The 16512-nt window shown below is 47.7% G+C and overlaps 4 protein-coding genes across 4 annotated transcripts; 3 read left to right on the top strand and 1 right to left on the bottom strand.

Annotated features, from left to right (window-relative positions):
- Nucleotides 1-1016: 1016 nt before the first annotated feature.
- On the top strand, nucleotides 1017-5434 carry N7519_011615 (uncharacterized protein; the record flags this gene model as incomplete). Its single annotated transcript, XM_057298388.1, has 3 exons — nucleotides 1017-1277; nucleotides 1328-3724; nucleotides 3791-5434. 3 exons carry the CDS (start codon nucleotides 1017-1019, stop codon nucleotides 5432-5434), a joined length of 4302 nt encoding a protein of 1433 aa, XP_057146270.1.
- Nucleotides 5435-7394: 1960 nt separating this feature from the next.
- On the top strand, nucleotides 7395-7688 carry N7519_011616 (uncharacterized protein; the record flags this gene model as incomplete). The annotated part of the gene is made up of 1 exon (XM_057298389.1): nucleotides 7395-7688. The coding sequence occupies one exon, from the start codon at nucleotides 7395-7397 to the stop codon at nucleotides 7686-7688; it is 294 nt and encodes a 97-aa protein (XP_057146271.1).
- Nucleotides 7689-9707: 2019 nt separating this feature from the next.
- Nucleotides 9708-13702, top strand: N7519_011617 (putative sensor histidine kinase/response regulator; the record flags this gene model as incomplete). The annotated part of the gene is made up of 4 exons (XM_057298390.1): nucleotides 9708-9787; nucleotides 9856-11342; nucleotides 11377-13398; nucleotides 13455-13702. 4 exons carry the CDS (start codon nucleotides 9708-9710, stop codon nucleotides 13700-13702), a joined length of 3837 nt encoding a protein of 1278 aa, XP_057146272.1.
- A 540-nt stretch (nucleotides 13703-14242) lies between these two features.
- Nucleotides 14243-15827, bottom strand: N7519_011618 (uncharacterized protein; the record flags this gene model as incomplete). Its single annotated transcript, XM_057298391.1, has 3 exons — nucleotides 14243-14931; nucleotides 14986-15604; nucleotides 15669-15827. 3 exons carry the CDS (start codon nucleotides 15825-15827, stop codon nucleotides 14243-14245), a joined length of 1467 nt encoding a protein of 488 aa, XP_057146273.1.
- Between the last annotated feature and the right edge of the window lie 685 nt (nucleotides 15828-16512).

A 16512-nucleotide genomic window follows, 5' to 3' on the forward strand; every position in this document is an offset into this window, starting at 1 on the left:
TTTTTAGTGATCGCTCTGAATGTAGTTCACTCAAGATATAGAGCTACTGAGCTACTGTATTTACGAGGTGAATTACTATTTGCACTCTCCCACTTTTACCAACTACACACCTGTTCAATACTATAGTAATCTGAGCCATCTTGCCCAGATGTAACTATGTTCTCAACTACTCCATACCCATTGCAATGATTCAGATGTGTGCCTGACAAAGCAGGTCTCAATTCAAACCTTATTCAGCAAAGTGGGTCCAATACGAGCTGAGCGGCTCGGGTTCATCCCGCGACGCAATTTTGCAAACCACCAGTTCAGCGAAATAAACGTGGCAGTGTTCATTCCGCCCGAAAATTTCGTCACACTCACTTATTCTTTGGATATGTGAGCCGGTTATTCCTATTCCGTAGTATGTACGGAGTACTAGGTTCGTGGAGTCAATCATCGCACGGTTGCTCGTATAGGTTCTGCATGAAGCTAATTCGGGCTAGCGGGGACAGAAAAGTGGAAATTCCAACGGCTCTGAGCGATTTATGACTTTTTTTTTTTTGGTGTGGCGGTAAGCCCTCTTGCTGTCGGCATATACGCAAACATCGACGTGCAATCCTTGGGTTTCAATAATATTCCCTGTGGTGGCTTCTCATCAGAGTACCCCTCATACCCCTCAGGGCATACAGCAAATGTCAGAATTATTTCAGCGGCCTGCTCCACCCTACGTCGCCGCCTTCTTGTAATTACTCCACTCCGTACGTGGCTTGCTAAGTGAGACTGGATAAAGGCGCCCTCATCTCACCATTGGCTTGGAAAAGCCGGACCCCTCTTCGCCAATACCCCCGGCCGCTTTTCGCTTTTCGCTAGGGTCGAGGTTTCAGCCGCCCGAATGTAATATTTTAAAATTACGCCATTTAAAAACTCTATACTTTCCTAGTTTCCCATTGAAAAAAAGGGAAGAGTCAGCAAGTTTGGAAAAGGCAACGGAGAGTTGCTGCTTAGCTCGGGTCGAGCTAGAACCGATATATCATCCAATGGATACAGTTCAAGATGACGGAGACTATAATCTGCAGGAGGCATGGGACAAAGCGTGCGCGTCCTTTGCGCAGACAACCAAAGTCGACCTCACTACAACCCCGAAATACTCAGTCGACGAAGTTCTTGATCAAATTCGTGCGAAGCAAGATGACGACGATGAGAAAAACAACAAGTACAGGGCCGCAAAAGATGCTATTGGCAATACGTTGAAATTCATCATGCTTCTGGGTGGGATTGCTGCTCAGGGGGCAAGTATGGTGAGTGCCCATTATCCCCAAGATTGACGTTGCTCATAGTTACGACCTAGGTTTTTGCGCCCGCTGGTCTCTGCTTCAATGCAATTTCATATCTAGTTGATACTGGAGCGAGATACAAACGCATTTTCAGCAGCCTGGCAGACTTGTTTCGCCGCATCTCCGACGTGCTAGAGCGCTGCAAAATCTATTTGCGGTTGCCCGCGGACGCGGTTGATGTCGCTCTCCGCAAGATCATCAATGAGGAGCTGGTGTGTTTTGTCGACATTTGTGCGTTGTCGATTAAGGTTCTCAAGGGGCACAAGGTCTTCATCGCGCTCAAGGTGCTTGTCTTCGACGGCGACGAAGGCGTGAGTGGCCAGCTGGCTCACCTGGCTACTCTAGTTGAGCGCGAGTCTCAGATGCGGGCAACTCTAGGGTTCGAGTCACAGAAGATGAGCGAGAGAAACATTATTGAGAACAGAGACAGCACCAGAAAGATCAATGGGACAGTCGATAAGCTACTCAACTTTGAGAAGAAGAGAGATGCAGACACTGCCCTAAAGAAGCTCCTGAACAATATTGATTCCAGTCTCGACGAACCTAGCGAGGCTTTCCAAGTCGTTCAAACGACCCTTCGACGTCTCCTGAGTGACCAAGTCCAGGGAAGCGGAGAGTGGCTTCGGAGTGATCCCCTCTATACGGGATGGGCGACCCTCGAAAGTTCGCCGTTTTCAGTCCTTGGTATCTCCGGAGACGAGGGACATGGCAAATCGTTCCTCTTTGCAAGCATCGTCAAATTCCTACAAGAAGCACAACCTGAGTCAGAAAGTGATATGAGGTGCACTTCCACTGCCTATCATATATTTGACAAAGATAAACAACAAATATCCTTGGTCCAGGCCCTCAAGATCCTCGCGTGGCAGGTCGCCGACCAAGATATTGTTTACCGCAAAGATGTGAGCTCTGTGAAAGCAACCGGTATCAACCAGATAGGAACTCTTTGGGACATTCTCTTCTCCAAGTCATATAAGAGTGACTCAATCATCTTCCTCCTTCTGGATGGCATTGACCAGGTTGAGAAGAGCGAACTTAAGGAGTTCATTCAGGTTTTGGGGCGGTTACAGGCTACCTCTGGAACCTGGTCACAGTTCAAGCTCCGCATTGCTATCACTGGGCGCAATGAGACAATGAGCAAGCTCAAAGGTCAGCTTGGGGAAGGAATATCGACAATTGATGTGACATCCGAAAAGAATGACGATCTAGAGAAGTTCATTATTGATCGCATGAACAAGATGGAGATTCTGAGCGGCTCATCGGATCAGGTGCTTTCTCTTCGTCACGACATCTTACAAGATTTGAAGTCTCAGACCCATGGTGATTTTGTCAATGTCAGCCTCCTGCTGCAGGAGATTAGCGGGAAACAACGTCCTGGTGAGATCAGAGATATACTATCCCACTCGGGAGGTAAGCGATCCGACACTATCATGAGAAGGATAGAACTCCTCAACGAGACACTCAGCGAAGAGGACATCTCTGACCTAAATACCCTCCTCACATGGGTCACCTTTAGCGTCAACCCTTGGTTGCGAACTCTGGAAGACCTGGAGGGAGTCCTCTACCTGAAGGCCGGGGAATCTTCTCTCCGGCCTTTGGCCGAAAAGATAACAGACCAATATTCCTCCCTCCTCCTGATTAAGGGAGAACCGCATCCCATAACTGGGATAATCCCAAAGTCCTCCTCATACGTTGAGATAGTCTCCGACTCAATAGAGGAGTTCATACGAACCAGGCATGAGTTCCATAACCCTGAAGGCGCCCCAGACCTTGACATTACTGGTGATATCAGTGAAGTCGAAGTCAGGATTATCCGTCGGTTTTTGGAGACGGTCTGTGACCCCAAGCTGTTCGCCAAATTTGGATTCGAAGAGTTCTTCCAGCGGAAGCTCAAAGGAAAAACTGCCCGAGTTGGAGTTGACACCGACACTGCTCACCTGAGTATCCTTTCAACATGCTTGGAAGTTATCAACCACCAGGGATCTCCAGAATTAGACTCGCTGCTCACTTATTCGTCTGAATCTTTCGCTGTCCATCTTGAATGTGTGGACCCTTCATTGACACAACCACAACACAAGGCGGCTCTTGGCCCGCAGCTGGTTAGTCTCTTTACGGACGAAAGGGTGATTGAAAAATGGTGGAACCCAACCAATAATATGGTGCTATGCCTTAGTTGGATCCTCGCGGACAAATATGCTGAAGTTTCGTTGAAGTGGCTTCAAGATTCTGCGGTCTCTAAAAGCCTCACTGATGATCAAAGAATATGGGTGAAAAGTTTGAGTTCCAAGTCCGAGCCTGATGCAGATATTCTGGAGCACATTGCTGAATTTACCGCCCGTCTCTGGTTGCAACCTGATGTTCCTGTAAGCTATCCTCCCAATTGCTTCGCTGTAATTCATGGATATCTCACAAAGGTATGTCGTTGGTAATTTCGCAAACCCTACCTAACAATGACTTGAAGCTGATTATTGATTTATCAGCTTGAGAGCCGCAAAAACCCCAAAATCAAAAGATCGATCGATTTCTCAAGGCCCGAAACTATTGACGCGTCCCAAATCTCCGATGCCGCTGAATGGGCTCGACAGAAGCTTGGACTCGATAGCCTAGGATATGAGGGGACCCGCAGATTAGCCTGCACATTTAGAGAGTTCGAAAAATTCGCTGAGGCCATTGAACATTTCAAACTCTCGTGCTCTCTCCAGGAGTACAACTGGCTCTCGCTATGGGGTCTTTCGGCCGTATATGCCTACCAGAAGGACTACGCGCTGGCGATTGAGACGCTAGAGGCCGCAAGAAATAAAATCAAGTGTCGTGAGACACGCGAGGATGATATTGAGTTGATATGGCTGGACCGCGATATGGCTGAGTACAACGGGAAGTTGGGCAATAGTGACAAGGCGCTTGCAATATACGAGGAAATGCTGCGGAATGACCCGAATGACTATGACGCGGCCTTGGGGATGATATTACAATACCACAAAACCAAGAATTCGGAGGGCCTACTCAAATTCCTTGATTCACTCAAGGCCTCCATGGACGATTCAACCGGTCTAGACAGGCGGACGCAGACGTTCCACCAGCACAACGACAGGGACGAGTATCACGAGGCAATCCTCGGTCTGGTGTCTGACAGTAAAACCTTCGATGCTATGTTTGAAAGCTACCAGGAAGCCGTTGTTGCCGCTCAAGAGCAGCTCACCAAGGCGGCTAATAAGGGCGACGTTGACAAGGAAGCAGTCCATCGAGTCTGCCAAGTACGTCTAGTGCATAATCTTGCGCTTCTTTGCTACGATAATAGCTCCGAGAACATTGAAAGGAGACAATTTGCCATCGGACAGTGGGTACGCGTCCTACAGATCGACGAAATTCGCGACGAGACGTTCGTCTCAATCGCAAAAAGCACGGCCTGGACAAAATTGGCAAACGCATGTTTCCACGAGGCGATGCGTGACCCAAGCAATGCCGCTACCTACCTGGACCAGTTGGAGCAGCTGGCCACATGGAAGCCCGCATACTATATCGACGGCCTCAGGGGCTCTACAGCCTACGCCTCAGAACTTGTCGCACGATACTACGCGCTCCAAGGCGACGAGCAAAAGGCCAAAGATGCCCTGCGTATGCATGTCAAACGCAATCTCGACTTTCTCTCTGACGATGATCCGTTCAATGACTGGATGGGATATCTGGGATTGGCAAGACATCTCATGTTCGCGGGCTATGACGCAGACTGCCTCGCCGCTTGGTCGTTGATTGTTCCATACGATGACGAAGAACCCAGTCCTGAAGGCTCGGAGACCAAGCCAACATTACAAGAACTCACAGGGCCCATGTGGGAACACTGTGCAGGCTGCGGGACTCGTATCATGTACCCAAATAATATCTATATGTGCAGAGAATGCGACTATACGCACTTCGATGAGCCTTGTTACACCAAGCTACGCGAGGGGACCCTTGGAAAAAGGATCTGTGACAAGGACCACGAAATCCTGCATATCCCACCGTACGATGCTGCCGAGCGCGAGAGAGTTGGTGAGGGTAACGTCCTAGTTGGTGAGGAGATCATCTCAGTCAGCGAGTGGCTCCAGCGTATCAAGAACAAGTGGGATATTCATCCGGCATTTTAAGAATGCAGGAATTTTGTCGCTCCCGCACACGTGTCTACTGATATATTTCTGTTCTTTTCCGCTCTTCGCTGTTCCTTTTTCTTCTTTGTTAGGAGAAATAGCTGATCATTAGTTGATACTGAATCTGAATTGCCCAATGTAGGATGAGGATAGCAAAGCAATCCTTCAATAAATGATGGGTATCCACTATCGGATCCAATCTATCTAGCTCAACGCCATGTCCTGAGGGTTTCTACCTAGGTACAGGTAGGTAAGTTACCCTATGTACATACGCCACCCTCATGAGCGGCTCGGTCTATTTTTCTGCTCTTGCCATCAATATGTTGCTGGCAGCGAAAGTGTCATAGTGCAATATATATACCAGAGTTGTTGCGTTCTCGTTTGGGAAAAAGAGACAAAGAAAAAGAAAAACGGAAATCGGCTTCAACGTCAGCATCAAATAGGACATTGCATGACATTTCATACTAATTGTCTATCTGGAGGCCTCACATATATCAAAAGTCTTGTAGTCTCGTATCTGTCCTTGGCAAGGTACAGGAAAGGCAGGAGGCGTCGGGTGCTGCCCCTCATACTACTGCTGCAGGTCCTGTTAGAGGTGCTGAACCCACATGTGGCCCACGTATCACCGCTAGTGAGGACGTTGTTAATGTGCAGATGATTGGACTGGTTTGGGAAACTGGGGTTGAGTTCTATTGGGTTTAACTCTTGATCTACTCCGTGCGTCCGCCATGGTAAATTGTGGAACGCTGGCTTGCAGTGAAAAATATGCAAAGGGGAATCACCATCCGGGGCTATACCGGTATACAACATAGAGCTTATGTTGTAACAAGAGTACATGGAGTCCGTACTGCCGTCACCTGGTCCAGCGAGAACCAGGATACCCAAGGATGTCAGGTCGTCATTTCTCGGACCCGTATAGAGACAACAACCTTGGAGGCCATAGAATGATTACCTAAACACAATTATTGTAGGTACGGAGTATGTTGTAGTCGTTTTTCAAGTTATATTGCACTTCGTATTCCTTTGGTCCCACGAACACGAGTTGCCCAGGAAGGAGGGGCTCAGCCGAGTCTTGGCTTAAAACATACGAGATGGATCGCCCGGGGATGTTACTACATTGGGTCATCGAACCTGTCGATCATTTATGCTTGAGGTAAACACTAACTCCAGAAATAGATACAAGGCCAAACTTGAGGAAGATAAACATCTTCAGGATAATTATAGATTTTCTGGTATTTTCCTAGATATAGTGTATTAACAGTCCTTGTATTAAGAGTAGATCTGTGATCGACTAGTGGCATAGCCTAAAGGTCATCCTAAAATAATCCCTTTTGCTCTGGACGTACCATTCTCGATGGGTGCTAAAACGAGAATACGAGAATGCCTACGGAGTCGATGTTTACCCCTTGGTCATTCTTTTAACCTAAACAGGACATCCTAAAATAATTTCTTTCACTTTCGACGCACTATCCTAGATTGGCCCCAAAATGAGAATACGAGAATCTCTAGATGAACCATTCCTTCGTCCTTTTTCTAGTCCTGAACAGAAATGATCGACATGACTACCCCAGCCGCTCCACCTTACTGACAGCGGGCTACGTACCAATGGCCTGTGTCATCCGGAATTCGGTAGTCATAGGTATCGTATTAGACATGGCGGGATTGGAATATTGGCCCCATCGACGTCGCTGATCTCTCGTGATGGGTTCTATTCTGGCTTCATTCGGCATGTTACGAGCATTGGCATTGATGAAGTTACATCGTTCACTTTATTAATAGAGACTCGATGCCACCGGGAAAACTATATAAGCAACCATTTATCCTCGCTTTTACTCTCTTCATCATCCTCTCCAAGACAATCAAATCTCAATCCAAAGACCAAACATCCAATCCACATCTACCTTTTCAATCCCCATCTCAACCTCCAACTACTCAAACCAAACCTTCAACTTCCAACAAAATGAAGTTCACCGCTACCACTATCGCTGCCATCGCCGCCGTCCTCCCCATGGCCAACGCCTGGATCTTCACGACCTGCAGCGGGCAGTGGGACGGCGAGAACAACAAGGGCTGCACCAAGTCCTCCTGCAAGGCCGGTGACACCATTGACTGGGAGGCCACCTGGGGCTCCGACTGCGTTCTTCGTGTCTACAGCGACAGCTCCTGCGGCAACCAGATTGGAATTGCATCTGATGACTGGAACGATCACCAGTTGAGCAAGAGCATGGGTAGCTTCCGCGTTTCGTCTTGCTAGGCTGCTCGTTTGACCGCGATGGATATATGTGAAGATGAGGGCGGCGGTGGGATTCTGGGCAATGGGATTATTTGTTTGGGTCGATATTCAGTGTTTGATGTCAAATATGATGGGCTGGTCTTGGCCTTCGCAGCCGTGTTCTATCTAGCACTTGAATTTCAGCCCTTTTGAAACCAGAACCTATGGACTTTAGATATGGTGTAAGTTACACGTAGATTTAATGCCGATGACTGAAAAAAGTGTAGCCCAATACGGCCAACTAAGACAGGAAAGCCCCATGGAAATATGTTACATATGCCAACCCACATATAACTACCCCGATCTAATCTTCTGTTCTCAACATATGATTCGTACGTATCTTGTCACCCCAATTGTTACGCTCCCCACAAGTGTCTGCCATGGTAAACCAATCCAGCCAAATCCACGATCCCGCAACCGCTGACGGCTGGCATGGTGCCATCCCTAGCAACGAAATCCCGCCGTGACAGAGCTTCCCATCTCTATGTCGGCTCTTTATGTTGTAGTCCCTTTGGACACTATGTAAACTTTGTCTATCACCTCGCAGGATAACCGACTTATATTGTACATCATTCTTGGCAGCTAGCTGGTACTCCATACATAGCTTGAAATAATGCTATGTGAATGTGGATGGACAGGCCCATTGTATACCAGTGGGTCCACATTATACCGATGTAGCGTACATATTACGAAGACCCATAGTGCTCAGGGTTCAAAACCCCCTTCCTAGGGGAGTTTATGCCTGAATGCCTTATTTTAAAACGGCGGAAAAATTAAAATACCTGAATTACTAGGACACTCCCTTAGTAATCAAAGTACCTTAATTCTGCTTGCGTTACATGGTGCACATACGCTCTCTCTCCAGGTATGAAAATGAAGCCTTTTTATCCCATACAAATGCATGCATCTCCATCCATTTTGAGATGGTTTACATAATCTCTCTCCATGTCCACGGGTATGAAAATGAAGCCTTTTACCTCCATACAAATACATGCATCTCCAATTGCTGAACTAGTTTACATGACCCCGTGTATGAAAATGAAACTTTCCTCTTAAAAGATGGAGATGCGTATATTTGTATGGGGGAAAAAAGCTTCATTTTCACACTGGAGGCTGGTAAACCACCCCAAAAATCGGAGATGCATGCATTTGTGTTGGGGAAAAGGGCTTCATTTTGACCTCGGGAGCTTTACAATACACAGTATAGAGCGGTGTAGAAAGCGGTGCTAATTCAGGCATTGAGGCATCAAGAAGCGGGTTTTGAACCCTGAGCACTATGGGTCTTCGTAGTACATATATAATGGCCAGCCCTGTAGGGCTTCCGAGATTCATCCTACTGACTCCTAGAGACCAGCCTACAAATAATAGTGTACCGTCACTGTAGGTAGATAGCTATATTTGTGGCCATATACTATTTATGAATGACATCTACAACCTACACATGTGAACGGGTGAAAGGCATTCAATATTGTAGACCTGCAGATACCCATGGACACATTTGTATCCATGATGGGCTCTACTGTGGGAATATATAGCGTATGTATATTACCAGTAGACAACAACGAAAACCAAGGTTCTTATTTAGGGCCTAGAGGGGCCATCTTATAGTCTGACATCTACTTCCCAATTTGACCAATCACAATGCAGACTTGAGATACGGTTAAACTTCCCCCAAGGATCTGATTGGCTGCCTCGTACCAAACTTTCCCGTTCCATGTCACCGCTTATCTAATCTATTGGCCAGACTGGGGGCCAACATTGGAACGTTGGAACACCCCGTTAGAAGTTCCACCAATCTTGGGAGATTCGAAGCTTGCGGGCTGCAACTTTGTGTGCCCCCGCGAAGCTTCACATACTTCTTTTCTGAAATTCGAAGGCCCAGTCTGTGTGATCTTCTAGATTATCCTCCGCTTTCTTCTAAGGAGAGGAGAAAGCGGATATCTTCCCAAGTTTGTCTCTAGCACTCTTTGCATTCAATGTCCCAGACCTGTGACCGACGCAATGTCACGTCCAGTCACATCTCAATACGCTCAGAAGTACCATGTCAACTTTGGCACATCCAGAGAGCGTGAATTCTATAAGTAATCTACCCACCTTTATAAACACACCGTTGTTGCCCGTAGGCTAACTGTGCGCCCCGCCTCACTAGGTATTTACCGCCGTACCATCTCAAACCACACGCCTTACACCATATTGGCCCCATTACACCATCAAATGAACATGTCGCTCGATCCTCGGTGGACCCGGTCCTGACAGCATTCGCCCAACTAGGCACCTTACGACTGAATGCGCAGCGTTCGTTGATCTCGCTCTTCGGTCGAAATGAACAACATATTCTCACAGAAGCCACTCGAACCCTCAGTCTGCAAGATGATGGTGACCACAATGCCCGAGATGAGCTTTGGGTTGGGAGCTGTACTATGTCATATGACCGCAGCTTGTGTAAATCGGTTATGAATTCTACGCCAAATACGTCAAACCCCAGGGAAGGCGTCTTTGTTGTGCCCAATCTTGCTGAAGATAACGCATTCAAGGACCATCCGGATGTGACTACATTCCCAAACATTCGGTTTCTGGCATCGAGTCCTATCATCAGTCCCAAAGGCGTGGTGATTGGATCCTATACAATTTTGGACAACCAACCTCACGACGCTCCGGACGACAAGTCACTCCAGTTCCTGGTTGATATTGCAGCTACCGTCATGAATTACTTAGCAACTAGTCATTCAAAAGTCCAACATTTCCGCAGTGAGCGCATGATGGTTGGTCTTGGAAGTTTCCTCGAGGGAAAAGGCAGTCTACGTAACTCATGGGTTGTCGACACCGACGTTCCTCAGACCACCTCTGGTGATATGGACCATGCAGAGGGACATGTCAATCGAGAGCAGCAGGAAAAACAAATTTCGCAAAACGTGGCTCAGGCCGCGGCTCAAAATGATGCACCAAGCCATCTCCCTTTTCGTCCATACAATCTTCATATCCCTAGAAACAAGACCCTACAGGGGGATAAGGAGAAATATCGGTCACTTTCCAACTCGAGCACCAGCCAGAGGGATGCCAGGGCCTTATTAAAACTCAAAGAAGCATCTCAAGCGGCCATGACAGTCGACAACGATCAGTCAAGGCAGCAATCACCGAAGGATGATTATACTGCCAAAGTGAATGAAACATTTGGACGCGCAGCCAACCTCATCCGCGAGAGTATCGAAGTTGAAGCAGTTGTCTTTTTCAACGCCAATTTCGGCTCCCAGGAAGCTTTGGTGGACAATGCGAAGTCTGACACGGAAGGCAGTAGTTTTGAAAGCTGTTCCTCGGGCGATGAGGCCACATTCCGAAGCTCCCCCAAACGTTCCTCCCCAGATCGGGATTTTCTTGGCCCAGAGCAGGCTACAAGCTCAGGCAAAGCTACCTTGAACCCATGCGAGATACTCGGATTTGCCACTTCGAATGCCTCTAGCGTCAATGGCCAGCTGACGGAGGATAACAAAATCGCATTATCGGAGTCATTTCTTGGGGGTCTTTTGCACCGATATCCTCGGGGCAAGATTTTCAATTTTGGCGAAGATGGAACCGTCTCATCTGATGACACCGGTGACGGCGTAATCAAACGATTTTTGCGACGCCCCGGGGCAAGAAGTACAAAAAAACCCAGAAATCTCTTGTGCGCCAGGATGCTCAGACCTTGCTTCAACTTGCCCCGAGTCTCGAAGCATCATCTTCTCGCCTTTATGGGATTCACACAAGGGTAGATGGTATTCGGGGGCTCTGACGTGGACGAAAGCGCCCCACCGTGTCTTCACATCGAATGATGAGTTAGCATTCCTCGTGACATTCGGAACGAGTATTATGGCAGAAGTGCACCGACTCGGTTCTCATTTTGCCGATCGAGCAAAATCAGACTTGCTCTCAGGTCTCAGTCATGAACTTCGATCCCCTCTGCATGGCATTTTTGGTACAGCAGAGCTTTTCAGTGACACCGTTATGGACGCGCTGCAACGAGGATTTATTCATACGATTTCTTCTTGTGCATACACACTACTGGGCTCGATCAATCAACTCCTCGAGTATGCTAGTATCAATGATGTTCGACCGAACCCTGTTGCCAACCCTCCGGGTGGCGGTGTTTATAAAATTTCTGTCGACCGGAAAGTGGCCGCAGCCCACCGATCTTCGCATTCTTCACATTCTGGAGAAAATGGTGTCAATACTTGTGTCGAACTTGATGCTACCTTGGAAGACGCGGTTGAAACTGTTTTTGCGGGCTATTCCTTCTTCAGCAGTTCAGGGTCTCCTCTTCGGGGTATCGCTGGCGCTTCTACATTGGCTGGCAAACAGCCAGATACACGGGGTGGGGTTAAGGTGGTTTTGGATATTGACCGCACCCACAGTTGGAAGTTTTCAACGCAGGCTGGGGCTTGGCATGTCATCCTCACGAATATCTTTGGGAATGCCTTGAAATTCACTCAAAGAGGTTATATCTACGTCTCTATGAAGGCCTCTCCAGCGAAATTCGGAAAAAGTGGCGACATCACAAGCTCAGCAGTCACCGTGACTGTGAAGGACACTGGATCTGGGATTGACCCAGATTTTCTGAAGAACGGACTATTCACTGCTTTCTCACAGGAAGATTGCATGACAACCGGCAATGGTCTTGGGTTAAGTATCACACGACGGATACTCTTATCGCTTGGCGGTGATATCCAGGTCAACTCCGAGAAGAATGTTGGCACTGAAGTCGTGGCAACTGTGACCCTTGATCATGCGTCTGCTCTGGACAACCTCGATAAGTTGAATAGTCACTCTCCCATCACTATGGCGCAAAGGCTTGCGCGCGGAAAGACTATTGGGATCTTAGGCCCCGGAACTTCTGAATCAGACACAGCTTTATCCATATCGTTACAAAAGCTGTGTCAAGACTGGTTCTCCATGGAAGTCCGTCTAATTGAGTCCTCACAAACACATTTCGCCCACTGTGACTTATACATATCTTCTCATGAATATCTGGATATAGGGAATCATGAGGCCAGGGCTATTACGCCCAGACCAGGCGTTAGACTTTCTTCGCCCGTCGTCATAATATGCCCATCTGCGAGCACCGCGCACTCGATGTCTGTTGGAGCTCAAAATCGCGGGGATGCACCTGTGCTCGAGTTCATCAGCCAACCATGCGGACCGCGCAAATTGGCAAAAACATTAGAAGCGTGTATCAACCGTCAGCAGCTGCGGGTTGACTCCCTCCCGGGCGAAGGAGATGTACCGGACGGTTCAGGGAGCTTCCCAGCCCAGGTCAGCACCAATGAGCCTCGAATGGACTCGTTTCTTAGCCCGTCGTCAAATGGAGAGGTCAGCGAAGACTCCACAACAAAAGCGGCAACAGATCCAGAAACATACAGCCAAGGCTCAGTGGGAATGCGCGAGTCGTTGAGACTCTCTCGGGGGGATATTGACGACCAGCCTTCTCCATCTGAAGAAGCCGCCACCACGAGCCACGACACACCCATGGAAAAGGAAAATGACCGTGAATCAGACCTTCCAACGACGGTTCTTCTTGTGGATGACAATGATATCAATCTCAGAATTCTTATTGCTTTTATGAAGAAGTTGAACTGTGATTATTTTATTGCGCAAAACGGAGAAGAAGCCCTCGAGGTGTTCAAGGCCAATTCCTCTGTCATTGGAATGATTTTCATGGGTCGGTATTTGAAACATTAACCTGAATTTCCTCTGACAATCTAATACTCTTGACAGATATCTCCATGCCAATCATGGACGGCCTAGAAGCTACTAGACGAATCCGCGAGTTTGAGAAAACACTGGAAACCAAACCCCCCGTCAGAATTGCTGCCTTGACTGGCGTTGCGCAAGCCGATATGCAACGCGACGCGATTGGGTCTGGTATGGATTTATTCCTCACCAAACCCGTACGGCTGAAGAGTTTAGTGCCGATAATCAGAGGCATATTGCCCCCGACCCATGCACTATGGCAAGAGCAGTAATCAACGATTTAACCTCAATCAACATTGGGGCACACTTTGCGCTCTTGCATGCAAGAGCATCATCCATATACCCCATGTGCACCAACCTCCCTGCCGAAGCTCCCCGGATTTCTTATGTTAATACACGACCACCAACCAGCCTGTTCTATGTTTGTACATATAACAATACACGCAGTAATGTACAATCATCCCGCCCATCACGTTCACTTCTTATTCTGTCTCAAAACAAAATATCCTCCACGGTGGTGCGTTCTTACCGGATGGGGTGATAGTGCTGATCCAAGGATAATACTCTCAGATATCATAGTAGGATGTCGACTTGTTTGTGCAAACCTTGACTCGAGATCGAGAATGACTCTAAGTCTAGATTCCAGACACGTAAGCCGAAGACACTGGGAGCGATGTTCTTTTTCAAGGATAATTATCCGCTGCTCGAAGTTTACGAAAAGACATCAAACACAAACAAGTTCAATTTATACATAATGCCATAGCTCTATAAGTCCAAATGCCAGCTCCCAAACACCAATCCCAATGAAGAGACTATATATTTAACTCACGAACAGATGCAACAGGCAACATCTCATCCTTCTCCTTTGAAGTCCACACCGCATTCTTACCCCATGAACGGGAGAATCTCTCAAGCGCAGCCGTAAGTGCACCCATCTTCGGTTCTATATGTTTCGCCCACTGCTGGACAACATATAGCAAGAACGCAAAAAATATAACGAGAATAACCCCAAGCCGGAATGGGGTCGGCGTTGGAATATAGGACTCCGGGTCGGGCGTTCCATCTGCTCTTAAGGCCGGCTCGAAGCCAATTGCCATGGGCAGATACAGAAGATATACCAAAACAGATCGCATTAGCGGTCCGTGGACGAGATACAGCGGGAAGCTGATCGACCCGAACCACAGAAGCACGGGGTGGGAGAGCATCCGTCGCATGGAGGGAGAAAGCATCACGCCGAGACATATCATCTGCGCCCCGAGACTGGCGTAGTAGCGGCTGACGTTGGCATCCTTTGGGAAAATGATTTCGGCAAGGCATGCGAGCTGGGAAGACCATGCGGTTTGGTCGGCGTATTGATCGGGGTACGAGCAGATGTAGAGGCCAAGTGTGACGAGGCCGTATGGTAGGATTTTGAAGATCAGGCGCGGCCGGAGCGCTGTCAGGTTGTAGAATGATAGTTCCGCTAGTATCATGCCAGCGAAAATATTTGTTCCAACAGTACCTGTGAGAAATTATCAGGGGTGTATTATGTATTGTGAGATTATCCGAAACATACCATCTAGGGTTGCCCAGCTGTAGGTGTATAGGACCATTTGCGCACAGAAGCGGAAAAGTGGCGTGGTATTTACCAAAGCCAGCAATGTCATGAATACATATAGTGAGCCACGGAAAAGGGGTAGTAGTGCCCATTGAGGTTGGTCGTAGGCATTTTCCCCGTACAGCCAAGTTCCCGCTATCTGTCGAATTAGATCTATGACGGCAGCGCCCAAAGATGGGCTTCGTTGCGGACTTGTCGATCTCAGCCAGTATGCGTCTACCCTTCTACCCAACTGGAAGACACCGAACTGACACAAAAGCCAAGCTAAAGTTGTCATCAGAGCAGCGGGGAAGACCAGTCTCCACTTGCGCCGGAAGGCGCCTGTTGAGAGCGCAGCAAGAGCATCGGCCGTAGCTCCTCGTCTGGCTAGCTGGAGCGGCTTTAGGGCATTCACGAACCCGAGTAACACCAGGAAGATGGCTACCCAGGCCTGGCCCTGTATGACGAGTCTAAAAAATGGACGCTGAAACAAAATAGACTTTCCAGTTTCCGCGAAGGACGGCGGGATCAGATATGTCGCAAACGAGAGACAGGTATGGCTAGCGACCACAAAAAGCGCGGCAATTCCTCGGAGACCCTAAAAGAACACGCTAGTGAGTGACGGTTTCACAACATGCGGGGGATTAGAAAACAATACTTACATCTGCCCAGCTAGTGGGACGGATGTAAGATACAGATTGCTTGGTCGCCGGGTCGACAATGGCCATATTGGGATCATTGCTGGTGGTACTGGTCAATAGTATAATGCAGCAGCTGCAGCTCCCCCTAGCACATATACATAAATCCCGTTGGTAAATCATGCCTTATTCCGGGGAGATATTTCGAGCAATAAACTCTCGAAATGAATACGAAAACATCAATATGAGCTCGAATTGAAATAAGTTGACAGTTGACATTTATCCGAAAACGGAAGGGTTCGGGCTTACCACATTTCACGGCCATGTGTAGACCTCTCGGGATGCATTGGGAGTTGAGAGGGGAAGCTCAAATATTAATTGACATATTTAATTGGTCTAGGATTCAGGGGCTATGCAGTGAGGTGGAAGAATAGTCAATCGCTTATGTTGTACTCCGTCTGCGGTTCTCATGGATGTCCTTTTTGGTAGGCTTGTTGAAGCCTTCTATATTCCCTGCTAGAGATTATTTTCCTTAGATATTGGCATTATATCTACCTAGGTAGCCTCTGTAGGAATAAAATAATTAACCACAAAATATAGAAAAACGTATGATGTGCATATATAATATGTGTAATATGTGACTATAAAAGTCCAGAGTTCCTGATCGACACTCGAATTTTTGATCTATCCATTTTTTTTAATACAAAGGCCACAATGCGAATGTTATAGACAATAATTAAATACAAATAGAGTAGAATATCCAACGGACAATCCACTTCATATGAATAACTAAGTACTTTCTACTTTGTAGTTGAACCCCTTTGTCCATGTTACGTCACCTGACACTAACCTGATCAGGGCTTTGTTG

The sequence above is a fragment of the Penicillium mononematosum genome (genome assembly GCF_028829835.1).
Source record: "Penicillium mononematosum strain IBT 11891 chromosome Unknown utg000005l:1.0-9366267.0:1.0-9372171.0, whole genome shotgun sequence".
NCBI classification, from domain to species: Eukaryota; Fungi; Ascomycota; class Eurotiomycetes; order Eurotiales; family Aspergillaceae; genus Penicillium; species Penicillium mononematosum.